The 23,584-nt window shown below is 44.5% G+C and overlaps 1 protein-coding gene across 1 annotated transcript in view; it reads left to right on the forward strand.

The window, feature by feature from the left end:
* Nucleotides 1-23,584, forward strand: part of LOC109900298 (leucine-rich repeat and fibronectin type-III domain-containing protein 2) — a 163,622-nt gene that overhangs the window by 135,082 nt on the left and 4,956 nt on the right. The window contains exon 5 of the mRNA XM_020495991.2: nt 1,789-3,185. Coding sequence (XP_020351580.1) covers nt 1,810-3,185 — 1,376 coding nt within the window. The 5' untranslated portion in view covers nt 1,789-1,809. The remainder of the gene's footprint in view (nt 1-1,788; nt 3,186-23,584) is intronic.

The raw sequence follows: 23,584 nt of genomic DNA on the forward strand, positions 1-23,584 counted from the left end.
TTTGATTCGATTTGATTTGACATGACCAAATGCTCATCGAACATCTCATTCCAAAATCATGGGCATTAATATGGAGTTGGTCCCCCCTTTGCTGCTAAAACAGCCTCCACTCTTCTGGGAAGGCTTTCCACTAGATGTTGGAACATTGCAGGGATTTTCTTCCGTTCGGCCACAAGAGCATTAGTGAGGTCTGTCACTGATGTTGGGTGATTAGGCCTGGCTCGCAGTCGACAATCCAATTTATCACAAAGGTGTTCGATGGACTTGAGCTAAGGGCTCTGTGCAAGCCAGTCATGTTCTTCCACACCGAACTCGATTTCTGTATGGACCTCGCTTTATGCACTTGGGCATTGTCATGCTGAAAAAGGACAAGGCTTTCCACAAACTGTTGCCACAAAGTTGGAAGCACAGAATCCTCTAGAATGGCATTGTGTGCTGTAACGTTAAAATTTCCCTTCACTGGAAGGGGCCCGAACCATGATAAACAGCCCCAGACCATTATTCCTCCTCCACCATACTTTACAGTTGGTGCTATGCATTGGGGCATCCGCCAAACCCAGGTTTGTCTGTCAGACTGCCAAATGGTGAAGCGTGATTCATCACTCCAGAGAACTTGTTTCCACTGCTCCAGAATCCAATGGCGGACGTGATCTTAGTCTTGTGTGTGGTTATTGTGCTGACGTTGCTTCCAGAGGTACTTTGGAACTCGGTAGTGAGTGTTGCAACTGAGGACAGACAATTTTTACACCCTACACACCTCAGCACCTGGCGGTCTCATTCTGTGAGCTTATGTGGCCTACCACTTCGCGGCTGAGCCGTTGTTGCTCCTAAACATTTACACTTCATAATAACTGCATTTACAGTTAAACGGGGCAGCTCTAGCAGGAAATTTGACAAACTGACTTGTTGGAAAGGTGGCATCATATGACAGTGGAACGTTGAAAGTTGCTGAGCTCTTCAGTAAGGCTGTTCTACCGCCAATGTGTGTCTATGGAGAAGGCTGTGTGCTTGGTTTTATACACCTGTCAGCAACAGGTGTGGCTGAAATAGATGAATCCACTCATTTAAAGGGGTGTCCACATACTTGTTTCATATGGTGTAGGTAGAGAACATTGAACAGAACAAAGTTATAACTTAATTTTGACAAAAATGCAAATAGAATATGGTAAATATAAATGTTTTGATGTCTCACTGGAGCAACACTTGGTTAAATCTGCCTCTATGTATGACTTAACTACTAACAACTGACTAGTTGTTAGTAGATAAGTGACTTAATATTGCTTTTTAAATGATTAATTAGGATTCACAGATTTATTGTAAAGACCCCCCCCCCCCCCCCCCCCCCCCACATACACACACACACACACATCCAACCACACACATTCCTATCCGGCCATAAACAACAGATCAAATCTAGTTATAATCCATGTGGATTTGATGGCAGCTGTTGAGTTTGATCAAAATGCAGTCCAATCAATACACCAAGATTACCCAGGGAGGCTGTCAACAACAGGCCCCAAAACCCCACTGCTCTAGGGAGAGACCCGCATAGATAGTTTACAGCAGCATGAGCTCATGATTGTCTGCCATAGCAATAGTGAAATGAGAAGTGCCCACTATGAAATAACGAATCATCTCTCTCTCTCTCTCTCTCTCTCTCTCTCTCTCTCTCTCTCTCTCTCTCTCTCTCTCTCTCTCTCTCTCTCTCTCTCTCTCTCTCTCTCTCTCTCTCTCTCTCTCTCTCTCTCTCTCTCTCTCTCTCTCTCCTCTCTCTCTCTCTCTGTGTAGGTTCCTTTGTGTGACTTTACCATGGACCACATCCTCTGTTGCCTGCTGGTCCTGGGAACCGCAGTGATGATGGCCCATGCATGCCCTAAATACTGTGTCTGCCAGAACCTATCCGAGTCCCTTGGGACCCTGTGCCCCTCCAAAGGCCTTCTCTTCGTCCCGTTGGACCTCGACCGGCGCACTGTGGAGCTCCGGCTGGGTGGCAACTACATCCTCCGCATCACTCAGCAGGACTTTGCCAACATGACCGACCTGGTGGACCTGACGCTCAGCCGCAACACCATCAGCTACATCCAGCCCTTCTCCTTCGGCGACCTGGAGACCCTGCGTTCCTTACACCTGGACAACAACCGCCTCATGGAGCTGGGTCCAGAGGATCTCCGGGGCCTGGTTAACCTGCAGCACCTCATCCTCAACAACAACCAGCTGGGACGCATCTCAGACAGGACCTTCGAAGACCTGGCCCCCTCCCTGGAGGATCTGGATCTGTCCTACAACAACCTGAGGAGCCTGCCCTGGAACTCAGTCAAGCAGATGGTCTCCCTCCACCAGTTGAGTCTTGATCATAACCTCCTTGACTTTATCCCTGAGGGGACCTTTACTAATCTAGAAAGGTTGGCTCGCCTGGATCTCACCTCCAACCGGCTGCAGAAGCTGCCCCCGGACCCCATCTTCGCCAGGGCACAGGATTTGGTGCTGTTGACCACGCCCTACACCCCTCAGCTGTCCCTTAGCATCGGGGGAAACCCCCTGCATTGTAACTGCGAGGTGCTGTGGCTGCGGCGGCTGGAGAGGGACGACGACCTGGAGACCTGCGCTTCCCCTCCCAGCCTGAAAGGGCGCTACTTCTGGTATGTGAGGGAGGAGGAGTTTGTGTGCGAGCCGCCACTGATCACTCAGCACACTCACAGGATGCTGGTGCTGGAGGGCCAGACGGCCAGCCTGAGGTGCGAGGCTGTTGGAGACCCCACCCCTACCATCCACTGGATGGCCCCCGATGACCGTCTCCTTGGCAACTCATCCCGTACTGCCGTCTACCGCAACGGCACCCTGGAAATCCTCATTACCACCTCCAAGGACTACGGTACCTTCACCTGCATCGCTGCCAACGTGGCTGGAGAGTCCACCGCCTCTGTGGAGCTGTCAATCATCCAGCTGCCCCACCTTAGCAACGGCACCAGTCAAGCCTCGCAGCCCAAGTCCCGCCTCTCAGACATCACAGGCACCACTAGGATCAGCAAGGGGGTTCCTAAGAGCCCGCCTGAGAAAGTGGTCACTGTGTCAGAGGTGACGGCCATTTCAGCTCTGGTTAAGTGGACAGTCAGCAAGGCAGCGCCCAAGGTGAAAATGTTTCAGCTCCAGTACAACTGTTCGGACGACGAAGTCCTCATCTACAGGTAACAAATGCAGACTTTTTTAAACGTTTCATTCATTTTCAGATGAGAAGGTACACCGATAGCTTTGATCTATGAAGTAACAAAATAACAAGTTGTGATATATTGTATGGAGGAGACACTCAATACAAGTGTTGTTTTAACACTCCAGGTTGATTGCCTGAAGAGAATTTGTCTCTCACCTTTCACCAAAGATAGATGGAGTACAGTAAACAATGCCTTTTACACTAGACAAAATTCACAGCATCAATAACACTGCCACGTGTACAGAACTTTCAGCCTTTCAAACCGAGTTGTCCATAATAATCGAGCTAATATAGCTCGATCCAAAGTGATCCATCCATCCATCATCCATTGCTTTTGTCTGTCCGTTGAATTGTTCGACAGCGAAACAACTCACTCTCCAATTTTACACTGCCTTTTTTCGCTAAGCGCTGCATGGCCGTTCGGCTCGCTTATGCTTAGTAGGCCATAAGCAAGAGAATTCCATCCCTAAAATCAATGGGTGGATATTCTGTCAATCCAGAGCTATTTGATGAGGCTGAAAATGTATTACTGGAAGCTGATACATTGTAAAGTAGCACATCTCCAAACGACTGTGAAACCAGCCAGAAAGGAAATCCAATTACTTAATGCCATTTAAATCAGTTACTCTGTTAAAACCTTGAGAACGTCAGATAATTTCAGCTGGAGCCTCAGGAGATGTACCCCTTTCGTTATATATTTTATTTTATTTCTCTGTCATCAGTTTTTTCAGTCATTGCCACTACAGTTCGTTATTATAGCGTTTTAGTTTAAAACATTACTTATTTCACTGGAATTGGACGGTAGATTATAAATTGCCATTATAACAGGGATGATTAAAATTATAGTGTAAATCTTGCAACCTATAGTCAGTGTCATCAAACATTTTTAGAATAGGAGGGAATGGCAGCTGTTTTCCGAGCTCCTGACCAATTGTGCTATTTTGTGTATTTATTTTGCACTGATCTTAACTTTTTTGTTACATAATGTTTCCGCCATCATTTCCTATGCTTCTGGACATCAGAACAGCGATCACTAAATCGAGGACTTCTACTTCAATGAGTAGGAGGCGAAAGACATAGTGATTATCCTGGACCAGGCCCTAATCCCTGACACTCGAAGGACGTGAAGACGGCTCTATAGGGGCCGACACACGGGCACCCTGGTGAGAATATGGTGGAGAATTAAAAGTTTGAATCTACATTCTCTGTTCTATTGGCAAATGTGCAATCGCTGGAGAATAAACTGGACAAGCACCGTTCGGACATTAAGAAATGTATTATCCTATATTTCTCGTAGTCTTGGATGAATAAGGACATGGATACTATACATCTAGCTGGCTTTTCTATGCATCGGCAGGACAGAATGGCAGAGTCCTCTAAGATCAGGGGGTGGTGTGTGTGTCTCTTTGGAAAAATCTGCTGGTGCGCAATCTCTAATATTAAGGAAGTCTCGACGTACTGCTCGCCTGAGATACTATACGTCATGATAAGCTGTAGACGATACTGTTTACCAAGAAAGCTTTCATCTTTCACAAACTGATGCTGGCATTAAGACCACACTCAACCAACTCTATAAGGGCATATGCAAACAAGAAAACGCTCATCCAGAGGCGGAGCTCCTAGTGGCCGATGATTTTAATGCAAGAAATCTGAAATCCATTTTTATCAGGTATGAAGGTAAGACCCAGATGCAGACCACGTTGAATAAACAATAGTTTAATATTCCAACAGGGGCAGTAAATAGACAGATCAAGGCAGGCAGTAGTCAGTAAACCAGTGGGGCAACGGTACCGGGTGGCAGGCAGGCTCAGAGTAAGTCAGAGATCGGTAATCCAGAGGGGGGCAAAGGTACAGGTCGGCAGGCAGGGTCAGGGTCAGGGGCAGGCATAGTGGTCAGGCAGGCGGGCTCGGAGTCAGGACGGGCAAAGGTCAAAACCAGGAGGGCGAGAAAAAGAGAGACTGGAGAAAGCAGGAGCTGAGACACAAAACGCTGGTTGACTTGAACAAACAAGACGAACTGGCAACAGACAAACAGAGAACACAGGTATAAATATACAGGGGATAATGGGGAAGATGGGCAACACCTGGAGTGGGGTGGAGACTATCTCAAAGACAGGTGAAACAAATCAGGGTGTGACAGTTTTACCCCATTTCTACCAGCATGTCACCTGTGCAACTCAGACAAAAACTCTAGATCACCTTTACTCCACTCACAGAGATGCATCGAAAGCTCTCCCCCACCCTCCATTCAGCAAATGGGACCATAACTCTATATTCCTGATTCCTGCTTACAAGCAAAAACTGAAATAGGAAGTACCTGTGACACACTCAATACGGAAGTGGTCCAATGAAGCATTGCTACAGGACGCTATCCGATACCATTGAGGAGTTTACCACATAAGTCACCAGCTTCATTAATAAGTGCATCGACAACGTTATCTCCACAGTGACCATACATACATATCCAAAAAAAAGAAATCCATGGATTACAGGCCACATCTGCAGTGAGCTAAAAACTAGAGCTACCGCTTTCAAGAACCAGGATACTATAATCCGGATGCTTATAAGATATCCCGCTACGCCCTCCGAGGAACCATCAAACAGGCAAATCAATACAGGACTAAGATCGAATCCTACTACACCGGCTCTGACACTTGTCGGATGTGGCAGGGCTTGCAAACTCTCACGGATTACAAAGTGAATCCCAGCCATGAGTTGTCCAGCGAGCCTACAAGACGAGCTAAATGCCTTCTATGCTCGCTTCGAGGCAAGCAACACTAAACCATGCATGAGAGCACCAGCTGTTCCGGATGACTGTATGATACATAGCCGATGTGAGTAAGACCTTTTAAACAGGTTAACATTCACAAGGACGCAGGGCCAGATGGATTACCAGGATGTGTCTTCACTGACATTTTCAACCTTTCTATGACCCAGTCTGTAATACCTACATGTTTCAAGCAAACAACAATAGTCCCTGTGCCTAAGAAAGCCAAGGTAACATGTCTAAAGGACTAGCGCCCCATAGCACTCACATCTGTAGCCATGAAATGCTTTGAAAGTCTGGTCATGGCTCACATCAACACAATCATCCCAGAAACCCTGGACCCACTGAAATTTGCATACCGCACCAACAGATTCCCAGGGGATGCAATCTCTATTGCACTGCCCTTTCCCACCTGGACATAAGTAACACCTATGTGAGAATGCTTTTTATTGACTACAACTCATCATTCAACACCATAGTGCCCTTCAAGCGCATCAATTAGCTAAGAAACACCTCCCTCTGCAACTGCATCCTGGACTTCCTGACTGGCTGTTCCCAGGTGGTGAGGGTAGGCAACAACACATCTGTCACGCTGACTCTCAACACGGGGGCCCCACAGGGGTGTGTGCTCAGTCCCCTCCTATACTCCATGTTCACCCACGACTGGGTGGCCGTGCAAGACTCCAACGGCATCATTACGTTTGCAAACGACACAATGGTGGTAGGCCTGATCATCGATGATGATGAGACAGTAATAATATTACATCATATTTCAGTGTCAAGAAGATAATCTGACCTGAAATCAGATTATCTAATAAAAATAAAACATTAAATATAACTTACAGTTACACGTCAAAAAGTCCGTTACAAAACACACAAGCTGTGTTCCAAAATGTAAAAGTAGAAAGTAGTGTGGTACCAGGACAACAACCTCTCCCTCGACTAGGGCAAGACAAAGGAGCTTATTGCCACAATTGACATCGACAGGGCTGTAGTGGAGGCCGGTCAATAGCTTCAAGTTCCTTACTGTCCACATCATTCAGGACCTATCATGGTCTAAACACACCAGCACAGTTGTGAAGAGGGCATGACAACGCCTCATCCCCCCCCCCAGGAGGCTGAACTGATTTGGCGTGGGCCCTCAGATCCTCAAAAAGTTCTACAGCTGCACCACTGAGAGCATTTTGACTGGCTGCATCACCACTTGGCATGGCAACTGCTCGGCATCCAACTACAAGGCGCTACAAAGGGTAATGTATATGGCCCAGTACATCAATGGGGCCGAACTCCCTGCCATCCAGGACCTCTAATATAAGTAGTTTCAGATGATGACCTTAACAATTGTCAAAGACTCTAGCCACCCAATTCAGACTGTTCTTTCTGCTACCACTCGGCAAGCGATACCGGAGCACCAAAGTCTGGGACCAAAAGCACCTGAACAGTTTCTACCCCCAAGCCATATGACTGCTGAGCATTTAATCAAATGATATCTTTATCTTAATTGTTTTGCACATACTCCTTTGCACTGGCTCTATGCACACTCACAAACTCTCCACACACACTGACACATACTACACTGACACTCCAACACACACACACACACACACACACACACACACACACACACACACACACACACACACACACACACACACACACACACACACACACACACACTCACAGACACAAAACACACACAGCTGCATATTGACACCACACACACACACACACACACACAGACACATTTTCACACTTCACATACACTATCGTTCAAAGGTTTGGGGTCACTTAGAAATGTCCTTGTTTTTTAAAGAAAAGCAAAAAAAAATATCCGTTAAAATAACATCAAAACGATTAGAAATACAGTGTAGACATTGTTAATGTTGTAAATGACTATTGTAGCTGGAAAGAGTTGCAAAGAAAAAGCCATATCTCACCTCCCGGGTGGCACAGTGGTCTAAGGCACTGCATTGCAGTGTTAGCTGTGCCACCAGAGACTCTGGGTTCGAACCCAGGCTCTGTCACAGCCGGACACAACCGGGAGGTCCATGGGGCGACGCACAATTGGCCTAGCGTCGTCCGGGTTAGGGAGGCTTTGGCCGGTAGGGATATCCTTGTCTCATCGCGCACTATCGACTCCTGTGGCGTGCCGGGCGCAGTGCACGCTGACCAGGTCATTAGGTGTACGGTGTTTCCTCCGACACATTGGTGTGGCTGGCTTCCGGGTTGGATGCGCGCTGTGTTACTTAAGAAGCAGTGCGGCTTGGTTGGATTGTGTTTCGGAGGACGCATGGCTCTCGACCTTCGTCTCTCATGAGCCGGTACAGGAGTTGTAGCGATGAGACAAGACAGTAACTACTAACAATTGGATACCATGAAATTGGGGAGAAAAAGGGGGTATCTCAGACTGGCCAATTAAAATAAAAGATTAAGATGGGCAAAAGAACACAGTCACTGGACAGAGGAACTCTGCCTAGAAGGCCTCATCCCGGAGTCGCCTCTTCACTGTTGATGTTGAGACTGGTGTTTTGCGGGTACTATTTACTGAAGCTGCCAGTTGAGGACTTGTGAGGTGTCTGTTTCTCAAACTAGACACTCGAATGTACTTGTCCTCTTGCTTAGTTGTGCACCGGGGCCTCCCACTCCTCTTTCTATCCTGATTAGAGCCCGTTTGCAATGTTCTGTGAAGGGAGTAGTACACAGCGTTGTACGAGATATTCCGTTTCTTGGCAATTTCTCACAGCTGTTTCCAGCAACAATAGTCATTTACAACATTAACAATGTCTACACTGTATTTCTGTTCAATTTAATGTTATTTTAATGGACAAAAAATTTGCTTTTCTTTTAAAACAAAGACATTTCTAAGTGACCCCAAACTTTTGAATGGCAGCGTACATTGCTGCTGCTCTGTTTATTATATATTGCCTAGTCACTTTTATCCCTACCCACATGCACATACTGAATTACTTCAAATACCTCAACTACCTCATACTCCGGCACATTGACTCGGTACGGTCTACTTTTTAACTCTGCATTTTTTGGAATGGGCTCATAAGTAAGCATTTCCCTGTAAAGTCTACAGCTGTTGTATTCGGCGCATTTGACCAATAATTTTTGATTTGATTTTGATAACAGCAAGTGAGAAAAACAGTCCTTCTTACTCTTCAACACAAATCTCTGACACTCAAAATATGACATGCTTTCTCGTGTCTCTGCCAAACCTAAATCATCAAGGGTAAAATATGTAGAATTAACAAAGGGCTTGGAAGAGAATCAAACAGTATACTGATTTACCATATGGTTTAGGGAAAGATAGAAATAATATGCTGTCTACCCAGAGGATGTATCATCATGAATATGTTAAGGGCATTATGTTTATCCATCAGGATTTTAGAGGTAGAGATGGAAGCCAAGGAAGGTGCTATCTAGAACCTAAAAGGGTTCCATAGGAGAACCCTTTGAAGAACCTTGTTGGTTCCAGATAGAACCCTTTTGGGAACCCTTTTCCACAGACCGTTCTACAAAGAACCAAAAAATTGTTCTCCCTGTAACCAAAAAGGGTTATCCTATGAGGACAGCCAAAGAACCCTTTTGGAACCCTTTTTTCTAAGAGTGTATATGGACATAGTAATGGAAGTTATGTGTGAGACGGGGACATTCAGTGATATTTCAGTTGAATTGCAATGAGGCCCCCCCATATAATGGTTGGATTGTCGCATGCCATGTGATTTAATGCCTGTACTTCTCCTCGGCTTGGAGATGTGCTTCAGAAATGATAGCAAGCTCTTGGGGCCACTATTATTGGCTATTAGCTGGAGTTGAAGAGAGTGGTGTGGATCCACGCTCCACTGCTCACGCATCACAAAGAAACATGCTACTTTGAATAGCACTCTCTGTGAGAAACGGTTAATGTGCCTCATGCCATATAGTACTCAACATCATGTAATGTCAAGATAATTTTCTCCACTCTTTTTACTGTATGTTGTGTAAGCATTAGCCCATAGTACACACAGAAAGGGGGTTCTTGCCCATCTAGAGCCTTTCCCTGAACCCATTTTACATTTCTGTTTGTTGAACTTGAACCTATCCTTAGGCCAAGACATTAATACTTGAGAATGTGGTCTTTTAAATGTGTCCCATTTGGGTACAAGTGAACGGATGACTTCCTGTGTTAGTCATAACGTAATGAAATATTCAGGCAGATCATGATTTTTTTTAAGGGAGGGAGATGGGATCTGCATTTGCATTTTAATGGTGCATTTCAGACAGAAATCTGAGGTAGAGATGGATACATTCGTCTTTTTAAGTTATGATGAATACCTTTCTAATGAATGACTGCTGGCTCTGGACGCTGCTGGGATATTACAGCGTTAACTTTTTCGTTCTTTACTTTCATTTCTGTTTGATCTGGCTTTGGAATTGAGCATTTTTACCGGCGTCTTGGTTTTGTCTGCGCCCAACGTTTTTCATTCAGCTTTTCCCTTTGGACGTTTTTATCTGCTCCACCACGTGTCTGGTAAGGTTGAACGTCTCCTCTCAAGTGGGTGTGACACCTACTCCCGTTGCCTGCTGCACTGTTGCTTGGATCCCACCCGGCGATCTGGGCCCCGTCTGCCCTGGCCTGTATCCCCCTGTCTGGCACAGGTACCCTAGTCACACTCCCCCTCTCTCCCGAGCTTTCGCTCACTCGCATCGAGCCACACGCACATACGTACATACACACACGCCACAGAATTTTGACTGATCTGAATTTTATGTTGGCTAATTAACTTGTGAATCTTATTATTTGAGCTTTACTCAGCAACACTTTAACTACCATAAGCCTACTATTTATTTATTTTATATTAGACTTTTATAACCTACTGAACTCATAAAGAGCTACTCTCTCACGTTTTTTTTGTTGGGGCAAGAGACTCTTTGCAGTTACAATGGCTAGCCCCAAACCATTTTACTTTTTTCTTCTGGTTTGTGCTATTTGCTCCATGACCCCTGCATGCTTTGTGAACTTGCTTGTTCACCTGACCGTGGGACAGGCAATGTTTGTTCCCCAACTCGTGACTCTCTATCGGTTGCATGGTATCTTGGACTCCCATTCCATTCAAACCCCCTCTCGCCAGGCTTTGTATTCATGTTACCTGATGAAATTGCTGTACACTATGATCTTGTTGCCATCTGATGCACATTCAAATATCATAGAAAATCAGCTCTCCCCGTCCTCTGCTGTGCCATGATTGTATTACTGCAGATAATATCTGGAAATGTGCATGTACACCCTGGCCCGTCTACTGTTGATAGCCCCAATTCTGACGTGTGCTCTGATGATTTCGGCTTCACTGATTTTTGCTCTCATAAAAGCCTGGGTTTTCTGCACGTTAATACTAGAAGCTTATTATCTAAAATTGATCAATTGAAAGTGTTGGTTCACAGCTCCAATCCAGATGTGTAGTTCATTACTGGGACATGGTTAAGAAAGTGTTCTCAACACTGATGTAAACCGTTCTAGTTATAACCTTTTTTGGCAAAGTGTCATGTTCTGACCTTAGTTCTTTTATTATGTCTTTGTTTTAGTATGGTCAGGGCGTGAGTTGGGTGGGTTGTCTATGTTCTTTTTTCTATTGATTTGGGATTGTTCGGCCTGGTATGGTTCTCAATCAGAGGCAGCTGTCAATCGTTGTCCCTGATTGAGAATCATACTTAGGTAGCCTGGTTTCCCTTTTGAGTTGTGGTGTTTATTTTCCGTGTTAGTGTTGGTGCCACACGGGACTGTTTCAGCTTGATTACTTCACGTTTATTGTTTTGTTCAGTGTTCATTACTTTATTAAAAAACATGAACACTTACCACGCTGCGCTTTGGCCCTCACCTTCTTCCACCACAGACGATCGTTACACAATGCAGATCTTCCAAAGGAGGTTTGATTTGCTGGTTTTAAGCATTAAGCATTAAGCTTTCAAATAGCACGTTGTTGACTTTTGCTGGGTGTTATTGTCCACCATCAGCACCGTACCCTACCTGCCTTAAGCTCCCTCCTGGCTCCTTACACTAAGTCACAAATTATCCTACTTCAGTAGGTGACCTAAACTGGGACATGCTTAAACCACCTGACCAAGTCTTAAAACAATGAGACACCCTAAATCTCTCTCATATTATTACCATTCCCACAAGGTATGATTCCAAACAGAATTAAAAACAGGTTCAGCCACTGGTTCGACTGTGATCTGGCAGAGTCACCCCACCTCAAGAACACCATTTGGAGAAAAGCTCAGCACATAAAAACTCAAGCTGACTGGCTGTCGTCCAGGCAAATGAGAAATAAGTGCACTCAGGTTATCCAGAAGGCCAAAGTTAGTTACTTTTAAGGAGCAGTTTTCTCTCTGTGGGTGTAACCCCAAGATGTTCTGGAAAACAGTGAAAGACCTGGAGAATAATGTCCTATTTGACTCAGCCATGCCTCCTTGCACATCCAACACTTCCTCATCTCCCAGCCCTTCTAATGTGACTAGCCCTTGATGCTCCTCCCTCTTTTCCCCCTGCCCCGCTACACAGCTTCTCCCTGCAGGTGGTCACTGAGTCTAAGTTGCTAAACGAGCTCCTTAAACAACACAAAAAAACAACATCTGGGTTAGATGGTTCAGATCCTTTCTTCTCTCACCTTTTCAACCTCTCTCACCTCTCTGGGTAGGTTCCCAGTGCTTGGAAGGCAGCCACGGTGCATCCTTTATTTAAAGGGTGAGATAAAGCTGATCCTAACTGTTATAGGTCAATTACTAACTTGCTATGTTCATCAAAAGTGTTGGAAAATCTTGTAAATAATAATAACTGACTGTCTTTCTTGATCTATAGTCTATAGTATTTTCTCTGGTATGCAATCTGGTTTCTGCTCAGGTTATGGATGTGTCCCTACAACCTTAAAGGTCCTAAATGATGTCACCACTGCCCTTGAATCTAAGCAATGTTGTGCTGCTATTTTTGTTGACTTGGCCAAAGCTTATGATACAGTAGACCATTCCATTATTGTGGGTCTTAAGAAGTAATGCTGTCTCTGAGGGGTCTTTGACCTGGTTTGCTAATTACCTCTCTCAAAGAGTGCAATGTGTAATGTCAGAACATCTGCTGTCTCAGCCACTGCCTGTCACCAAGGGAATACCCCAAGGCTCGATCCTAGGCCCCACGCTCTTCTCAATTTACATCAACAACATTGCTCAGGCAGTCAGAAGCTCTACTCATCCATTTATATGCAGATGATACAGTATTTGGTGTTAAACACTCTATAACAAAGCTTTCATAAAGTCCAATAATTTTTCTCTCCCCTTAACCTTGCTCTAAACAGCTCCAAAACAAGGCTCAACTGCAGGCTAAGGTTAAATCTAGGCTTGGTTTCCTCTATCGTAATCGCTCCTCTTTCACCCCAGCTGCCAAACTAACCCTGATTCAGATGACCATCCTATCGATGCTAGATTACAGAGACGTAATTTATAGATTGGCAGGCAAGGATGCTCTCAAGCGACTAAATGTTCTTTATCATTCGGCTACCAGATTTCGCACCAATGCTCCTTATAGGACATATCACTGCACTCTATATCAAATCAAATGTATTTAGAAAGCCCTTTTTACATCAGCTGATGTCACAAAGTGCTTATACAGAAACCCAGCCTAAGACCCCAAACAGCAAGCAATGCAGATGTAGAAGTACTTTATACTCCTCTGTAAACTTGCCATCTTTGTATACTCGGCCCAAGACCCACTGGTTGATGCTTATTTATAAAACCCTCTTAGGCCTCACTCCCCCTATTTGAGATACCTACTGCAACCCTTCATCCTCCACATACAATATCCGTTCTGCCAGTCACATTCTGTTAAAGGTTCCCAAAGCACTGGATCGCCCCTCTTTTCAGTTCGCTGCAGCTAGCGACTGGAACGAGCTGCAAAAAACACTAAAACGGGCCAGATTTATCTCCTTCTCTTCAATCAAAGACTCAATCGTGGACACTCTTACTGACACTTGTGGCTGCTCACCTGATGTATTGTTATCTCTACCTTTTTGCCCTTCATGCTGTTGTCTGTGCCTAACAATGTTTGTACCATGTTTGTGCTGCTGCCATGTTGTGCTGCTGCCATGTTGTGTTGCTACGATGTTGTGTTGCTACGGTGTTGTTGTCATGTTCTGTTGCTCCCATGCTGTGTTGTCATGTGTTGCTGCCATGTTGTGTTGTTGCCTTAGGTCTCTCTTTATGTAGTGTAGTGGGGTCGTGATGTGTGTTTTATCCTACATGTATTTATTTATTTTATTTTTCCCCACCGCTGCAGGAGGCCGTTTCCCTCTTGGTAGACAGTCAGTGTAAATAATAATTTGTTCTTAATTGACTTGTCTAATTAAATAAAGGTTAAACAATTCAAATAAATCAAATTCACTTTGGATTTAGGAACTCCATTTGTGAACATTTAGTGTATTGATGGGCTCATAGCACGATTCTCTTACATTTGAATAGCCTGGGCTTCCCGAGTGGCACAGCGGTCTAAGGCACAGCATTGCAGTGCTGAGTCGTCACTACAGACTCAGCTTTGATCCCAGGCTGTGTCACAGCCGGCCGTGACCAGGAGACCGGCGAGACGGCGCACAATTGGCCCAGCGTCGTCTGGGTTAGGGGAGGGTTCGGCCGGCCGGGATGTCCTTGTCTCATCGTGCTCTAGCAACTCTTTGTGGCGGGCCGGGCAACTCCAAGCTGACTTCGGTCGTCAGTTGGATGGTGTTTCCTCCAACACATTGGTGCGGCTGACTTCTGGGTTAAATGAGCAGTGTGTCGAGAAGCAGTGTGGCTTGGCAGGGTTATGTTTCGGAGAACACATGTCTCTCGACCTTCGCCTCTACCTGATCTACCAATTGGACACCACGAAGAAGGGGTGAAAAAATGTAAGATATGAATAGCCTAAGGGACCAGGGTCTGAAACATAAAAAATATTTTCACATGACTCTCCCCTTGTACTTGAAAAAAATGGCAGCACCCTCCCTCTTCATTGAATTAACCCAAAACAATGATTACCATCAAATTAGGCCTACCTCATTATTACAATCAGGTGGTGAAAAAAAATATGCTTTATAATAGTGCGGGTCCCGAAAAAAATGTGTTTTATAAATGCATTTAATGCAATTCTAGTAATTTGAGTGAATTGGAGGTGTAGCTGTGGATGTATTTCAAGGCCTACCTTTTAACTCTGCCTCTTTGCTTGACATCATGGGAAAATCAAAAGAAATCCCCCAAGACCCCAGAAAAAAAATTGTAGACCTCCACAAGTCTGGTTCATCCTTGGGAGCAATTTCCAAACACCTGAAGGTACCACATTCATCTGTACAAACAATAGTAGGCAAGTATAAACACCATGGGACCATTCAGCTGTCATACCGCTCAGGAAGGAGATGCGTTCTGTCTCCTAGAGATGAACGTACTTTGGTGCGAAAAGTGCAAATCCATCCCAGAACAACAGCAAAGGATCTTATGAAGATGCTGGAGGAAACAGGTACAAAAGTATCTATATCCACAGTAAAACGATTCCTATATTGACATAATCTGAAAGGCCGCTCAGCAAGGAAGAAACCACCACTCCAAAATCAACATAAAAAAGCCAGACTACGGCTTTAATAATGACCATCGTTATGTTTGGAGGAAAAAGGGGGGAAAAGGGGGAGGCTTGCAAGCCGAAGAACACCATCCCAACCGTGAAGCACGGGGGTGGCAGAATCATGTTGTGGGGGTGCTTTGCTGCAGAAGGGACTGGTGCACTTCAGAAAATAGATGGCATCATGAGGTAGGGAAATTATGTGGATATATTGAAGCAACAAGTCAAGACATCAGTTAGAGCTTAGAGCTTGCTCGCAAATGGCCAATGACCCAAAGCAAACTTCCAAAGATGTGGCAAAATGGCTTAAGGACAACAAATTCAAGGTATTGAAGTGCCATCACAAAGCCCTGACCTCAATCCTATAGAACATTTGTGGGCAGAACTGAAAAAGTGTGTGCGAGCCTACAAACCTGACTCAGTTATACCAGCTCTGTCAGGAGGAAAATTCACCCACCTTATTGTGGGAAGCTTGTGGAAGGCCACCCAAAACATTTGACCCAAGTTAAACAATTTAAAGGCAATGCTACCAAATACTAATTGAGTGTATGTGAAATTCTGACCCACTGGGAATGTGGTGAAATAAATAAATAATAATAATAATAATAATAATTCTCTCTACTATTATTCTGACATTTCACATTCTTAAAAAAGTGGTGATCCTACCTGACTTGTAACAGAACAACTAAATCTGAGACATCATATGACTGATTGTAAGCATTGTAGGCTAATTTCAAAAGTTACCTTTCCACCCTAGACAGAGGACTTAAGCAAAAAAAAATGATCCTTAACTGCTGGCTACTCTTCCTAGGCGTAACCCAACAAGAGAAGGTCACAAGTGCGTCCCTCAGAGCTGCCTGTTAAATATATTTTCTTTTAAAGAATGTGAATAGGCCTAGCTCAACTGATAGCGTCAGAATTGTAGGCCTATTCAATGACTTGCCCAAAAAAAACTAGAAATTATTACTCGGCTAAAGAACTTTGTAGCTCAGCATCGTAACTGAATTTCATAGACACGAACTAAAGACATCCCCATATGCATCAGAGTCACGTCTGTCTTGTGCATTTTTCAGCAAATTTCTAGCATAAACCATTGCGGAGGAAAACATTGTTATAGACAGCTTTATATAATCAGAATTCAAATTCTTAAGCTGTAAAGGGATATGCTTTTTGCTGTTGTCTTTTTCAAAAAGTAGGCTATGGCATACCCTTACATAGGCCTACCCTCTCAATTTGAGCACTGGTTTTAACAGACCAAACCCTTCACGGACACAGGTACACTAAATATACAAAAGTATGTGGAAACCCCTTCAAATGAGTGGATTCAGCAATTTGAGCCACACCTGTTGATGACAGGTGTATAAAATAGAGCACACAGCCATGCAATCTCCATAGACAAACATTAGCAATTGAATGGCCATACTGAGGAGCTCAGGGACATTCAATGTGGCACTGCCATTGGATTCCACTTTTCCAACAAGTCAGTTCATCAAATTTCTGCCCTGCTAGAGTGCGTAAAAATCGTCTGTCTGTCACGATCGTCGTTGTAATCATACTCAGACCAAAGCGCAGTGTGGAATTGGTTCGACATCTTTTTATTTTAAGGAGAACCGAACAACAAAACAATAAAGAATAAACGACACATGACGTTCTGTTGAGCTTACAGGCAACAACAGAAAAACAAGATCCCACAAAAACCCAGTGGGAAAAGGTTGCCTAAATATGATCCCCAATCAGATACAACGATAGACAGCTGCCTCTGATTAGGAACCATACCAGGCCAACGTAGAAATACAAAAACTAGAGTACCCACCCTAGTCACACCCCAACCTAACCAAATTAGAGAATAAAAGGCTCTCTAAGGTCAGAGTGTGACACTGTCCTCGGTTGCAACACTCACTACCGAGTTCCAAACTGCCTCTGGAAGCATTTCGCTACACTCGCATTAACATCTGCTAACCATGTGTATGTGACAAATAAAATTGGATTTGATTTGATTTGATACTGTTCGTCGGGAGCTTCATGGACGAGCAGCCACACACAGTACTAAGATCACCATGCGCAATGCCAAGCATGGGCTGGAGTGGTGTAAAGCTTGCAGCCATTGGACCCTGGAACAGTAGAAACGCGTTCTCTGGAGTGATGAATCACGCTTCACCATCTGGCAGTCTGCCGGACGAATCTGGGTTTGGCGGATGATACCTGCCCCAATGCATTGTGCGAACTGTAAAATTTGATGGAGGAGGAATAATGGTTGGGGGCTGTTTTTCATGGTTCGGGCTAGGCCCCTTAGTTCCAGTGAAGGGAAGTTTTAATGCTACAGAATACAACAACATACTAGACGATTCTCTGATTCCAACTTTGCACAGGGCCCTGACCTCAACCCAATCTAACACCTTTGGAATTAATTGGAACACCGGTTGTGAGCCAGGCCTAATCGCCCAACATCAGTGCCTAACCTCACTAATGCTATTGTGGCTAAATGGAAGCAAGTCCCCGCAGCAATGTTCCAACATCTAATGGAAAGCCTTCCCAGAAGAGTGAAGGCTGTTATAGCACCAAAGGGGGGACCAACTCCATTTTAATGCCCATTATTTTGTAATGAGATGTTCAATGAGCAGGTGTCCACTTTTGGTCATGTAGTGTAATTAATGAATGGTGACACTATGAGAGGAATTGGACAAAATATTTCAAACAGGTAGGCCTACATTTTATACAAAGTCCTCTAGTTGTTAGTTAATTTGATTTAAAATGAAGACTGCTGAAATGAATTACTCAAATTAGGATAATTTCAGCACCATGTGCTGTCTACCTCCCGATTCTTGTGCCAGTATGATGAATATGAGCCCTGAGCTGACGGCGGCAACCCATGTGGAGACTGTGGCACAGGCTGGTGATGTGGAAAGTACCAACAAACCCTGATAGGGGAGGTGCATGCAAGCAGATGGTCAAAGTTGGCTAGGATAGAATAAATTATACATGAAAACATAGAAATTGTGAATGCAAACCAGGCAAAAAACGCACTACCCTACCCTATCCCCAATAAAAATCCACACAAACCTCCCCAAAGCAACACAAAATGATATCCCCCTCACCTATCACCCTATTTTATTTTATTTTTGCATTCATCCATTATAGTTAGTATAGAGGGAAGTTTTATTGCAAGATATACACTCAAGGGTATGGACACAGACACTGGCGAGAGTCACGGCTCATTTAATCTCCCCACTGCTGCTACAGTAAAATACAGTACAGCAGCATCTCCCAAGAAATGCCCTAGCAGGGACTGCAGAGTCCATTAGGGATTTTTGCTTATAAAAGCATAATCAAATTTCCCAGCACCTTGATGTTTAGGCTAAATCAATGGAGCAAGAGACCCATTTGGCATGACCTTGTCTGAATTTGTCCAGAGAGAGGCCGCTTTAAGAAATCAATGAGAAGAATGAGCTATGCTTTTGAAACATGAGTCACAGAGTTTCTAAACCCAGAGGTGCAACATCGCAAGGCTTCCTGACCAAACAGACCCTGCCGGGGTTTGGGAAGTCAATGAGAGAAGTAAAAAATGATTTTAAAAACTAAAGGCACAACCTAGATTCGAGCCATGGTGTTAAGTAGTTGAACTTGTTATTACTCCAACCTCCTGAAGGTGACAAACTGTCACGTTTACATTTTCGTCAAAAACAACTTCATATCGAAGGAGTGCTTTTGATTTGATGGCCTGCACATGCGCATTTCGGCGCGAGATGACCGTTAAACCCGATTGTGAGTTTCTACGAATGAGATTAGATGGCCAAAAAAGAAATGCTTTAGCCTGAAATAATGATTTGTTTGTTTGTTTGTTTTCGCTGGGTCTATTTCTTGCCAATGAGGAAGTGTGTTGAAACTATAACTGACAATACTGTGGCTCCCCTCTCCATTTCCTTCCCAGAAGCAATGTTTCAGGACTATCCCTCTCCCTCTTTCTGAGATTAATGTTATGGCCTCGTGCCCTGCTTTTGCAGCGCACATTTTTTGTTTATCTCCCCATGATAAGCACCAGCAGATGTTTTTCTTGAGTTCCACTTTGTTCTGTATTTCAATTCATCTGAATAAACAAATATGTTTAAAATCAATCAGTCATGGACAGAGGAGAGAGCAGCGCACAGCAAAACGGGGCTATTCATCATGATAAATGTCTATTTGGGTGGGGAAGGGTAGATGTCTGTTGAGTGGGGGGGGGGGTAGAAGCTATTGGCCTGTGTTAGTTTTTGCCATGTTGCTCCTGCCTGTACTGCCCGCGTCCAAGTGATGTAAGTGGGGAGAACATGCCTTGGCTCTGGGGGACAGGATGAATTTCTTCAGCCTCCTGAGGTTTACTGCAGTGGGATAAATCAGGGTCGCGCAGAATGTTTCTTGGTAGTCTTAAACAAACCTACTGTGAAACAAATCAAATACATTTTTATTGGTCACATACACATATTTAGCAAATGTTATTGCGGGTCTAGCAAAATGCTTGTCTTCCTAGCTCCAACAGTGCTGTAGTATCTAACAATTCACAAAAATACACACAAATCTCAAGGTAAAATAACGGAATTAAGAAATATGTAAATATTAGGACGAGCAATGTCGAGTGGCATTGACAAGAATACAGTATAATACTGTATATAAACTCAGCAAAAGAAAATAAATGTCCTCTCACTGTCAACTGCTTTAATTTTCAGCAAACTTAAAGTGTAAATATTTGTAAAAACACAAGATTCAACAACTGAGACATAAACTGAACAAGTTCCACAGACATGTGACTAACATAAATGGAATAATGTGTCCCTGAACAAAGGAGGGGTCAAAATCAAAAGTAACAATCAGTATATTGTGTGGCCACCAGCTGCATTAAGTAGTGCAGTGCATCTCCTCCTCATGGACTGCACCAGATTTGCCAGTTCTTGCTGTGAGATGTTACCCCACTCTTCCACCAAGGCACCTGCAAGTTCCCGGACATTTATGGGGGGAATGGCCCTAGCCCTTACCCAGGAAATCACGCACAGAATGAGCAGTATGACTGGTGGCATTGTCAGGCTGGAGGGTCATGTCAGGATGAGCCCGCAGGAAGGGTACCACATGAGGGAGGAGGATGTCTTCCCTGTCAAGCACAGCGTTGAGATTGCCTGCAAAGACAACAAGCTCAGTCGGATGATGCTCTGACACACCGCCCCAGACCATGACGGACCCTCCACCTCCAAATCGATCCCGCTACAGAGTACAGGCCTCGGTGTAACACTCATTTCTTCGACGATAAACGTGAATCCGACCATCACCCCTGGTGAGACAAAACTGCGACTCGTCAGTGAAGAGCACTTTTTGCCAGTCCTGTCAGGTCCATCGACGGTGGGTTTGTGCCCATAGGCGACGTTGTTGCAGGTGATGTCTGGTGAGGACCTGCCTTACAACAGGCCTACAAGCCCTCAGTCCAGCCTGTCTCAGCCTATTGCGGACAGTCTGAGCACTGATGGAGGAATTGTGCATTCCTGGTGTAACTCTAGCAGTTGTTGTTGCAATCCTGTACCTGTCCTGCAGGTGTGATGTTCGGATGTACTGATCCTGTGCAGGTGTTGTTAGACGTGGTCTGCCACTGCAAGGACAATCAGCTGAAATCAATATTACAAATACATATATTGTATGCTCCAAAAATCACATTCTTTTATACTAATACAATTTCTCAGAGATAATTTTAAATGTTTTATTTGTAATTTAAAAAATAAAAATAAAATGTGCCAGAATGATTGGCACCCCTGTTTTCAATACTTTGTGCACCCCCTTTGTGTTCCCCCCTTTGTGCACCCCCTTTGTGTTCATGACCAGCATATTACATGGACCTGCATGGCCAACATATTACATGGACCTGCATGGCCAGCATATTACATTGACCTGCATGGCCAGCATATTACATGGACCTGCATATTACATGGACCTGCATGGCCAACATATTACATGGACCTGCATGGCCCGCATATTACATTGACCTGCATGGCCAGCATATTACATGGACCTGCATATTACATGGACCTGCATGGCCAACATATTACATAGCCCTGCATGGCCAGCATATGACATGGACCTGCATATTACATGGACCTTCATGGCCAACATATTACAAGGACCTGCATGGCCAGCATATTACATGGACATACATGGCCAGCATATTACATGGACCTGCATGGCCAGCATATTACATGGACCTGAATGGTCGGCATATTACATGGACCTGCATATTACATGGACCTGCATGGCCAGCATATTACATGGACCTACATGGCCAGTATATTACATGGACCTGCATGGCCAGCATATTACATTGCCTGCATGGCCAGCATATTACATGGACCTGCATGGCCAGCATATTACATGGACCTACATGGCCAGCATATTACATGGACCTGCATGGCCAGCATATTACATGGACCTGCATGGCCAGCATATTACATGGACCTGCATATTACATGTACCTGCATTGCCAACATATTACATGGACCTGCATGGCCAACATATTACATGGACCTGCATGGCCAACATATTACATGAACCTGCATACTACATGTACCTGCATGGCCAACATATTACATGGACCTGCATGGCCAACATATTACATGGACCTGCATATTACATGGACCTTCATGGCCAGCATATTACATGGACCTGCATGGCCAACATATTACATGGACCTGCATATTACATGTACCTGCATGGCCAACATATTACATGGACCTGCATGGCCAACATATTACATGGACCTGCATGGCCAACATATTACATGAACCTGCATACTACATGTACCTGCATGGCCAACATATTACATGGACCTGCATGGCCAACATATTACGTGGACCTGCAGATTACATGGACCTTCATGGCCAGCATATTACATGGACCTGCATGGCCAACATATTACATGGACCTGCATGGCCAGCATATTACATGGACCTGCATGGCCAGCATATTACATGGACCTGCATATTACATGGACCTTCATGGCCAGCATATTACATGGACCTGCATGGCCAGCATATTACATGGACCTGAATATTACATGGACCTTCATGGCCAACATATTACATGGACCTTCATGGCCAGCATATTACATGGACCTTCATGGCCAGCATATTACATGGACCTGCATATTACATGGACCTTCATGGCCAGCATATTACATGGACCTGCATGGCCAGCATATTACATGGACCTGAATATTACATGGACCTTCATGGCCAGCATATTACATGGACCTGCATATTACATGTACCTGCATGGCCAACATATTACATGAACCTGCATATTACATGTACCTGCATGGCCAGCATATTACATGGACCTGCATGGCCAGCATATTACATGGACCTGCATGGCCAGCATATTACATGGACCTGCATATTACATGGACCTTCATGGCCAGCATATTACATGGACCTGCATGGCCAACATATTACATGGACCTGCATATTACATGTACCTGCATGGCCAACATATTACATGAACCTGCATATTACATGTACCTGCATGGCCAGCATATTACATGGACCTGCATGGCCAGCATATTACATGGACCTGCATATTACATGGACCTTCATGGCCAGCATATTACATGGACCTGCATGGCCAGCATATTACATGGACCTGAATATTACATGGACCTGAATATTACATGGACCTTCATGGCCAGCATATTACATGGACCTGCATGGCCAGCATATTACATGGACCTGCATATTACATGTACCTGCATGGCCAACATATTACATGGACCTTCATGGCCAACATATTACATGGACCTGCATGGCCAACATATTACATGGACCTGAATATTACATGGACCTTCATGGCCAGCATATTACATGGACCTGCATATTACATGGACCTTCATGGCCAGCATATTAACTGGACCTGCATATTACATGGACCTTCATGGCCAGCATATTACATGGACCTGCATATTACATGGACCTTCATGGCCAGCATATTACAT

Source organism: Oncorhynchus kisutch, linkage group LG12 (assembly GCF_002021735.2).
Source record: "Oncorhynchus kisutch isolate 150728-3 linkage group LG12, Okis_V2, whole genome shotgun sequence".
Classification (NCBI taxonomy): Eukaryota; Metazoa; Chordata; class Actinopteri; order Salmoniformes; family Salmonidae; genus Oncorhynchus; species Oncorhynchus kisutch.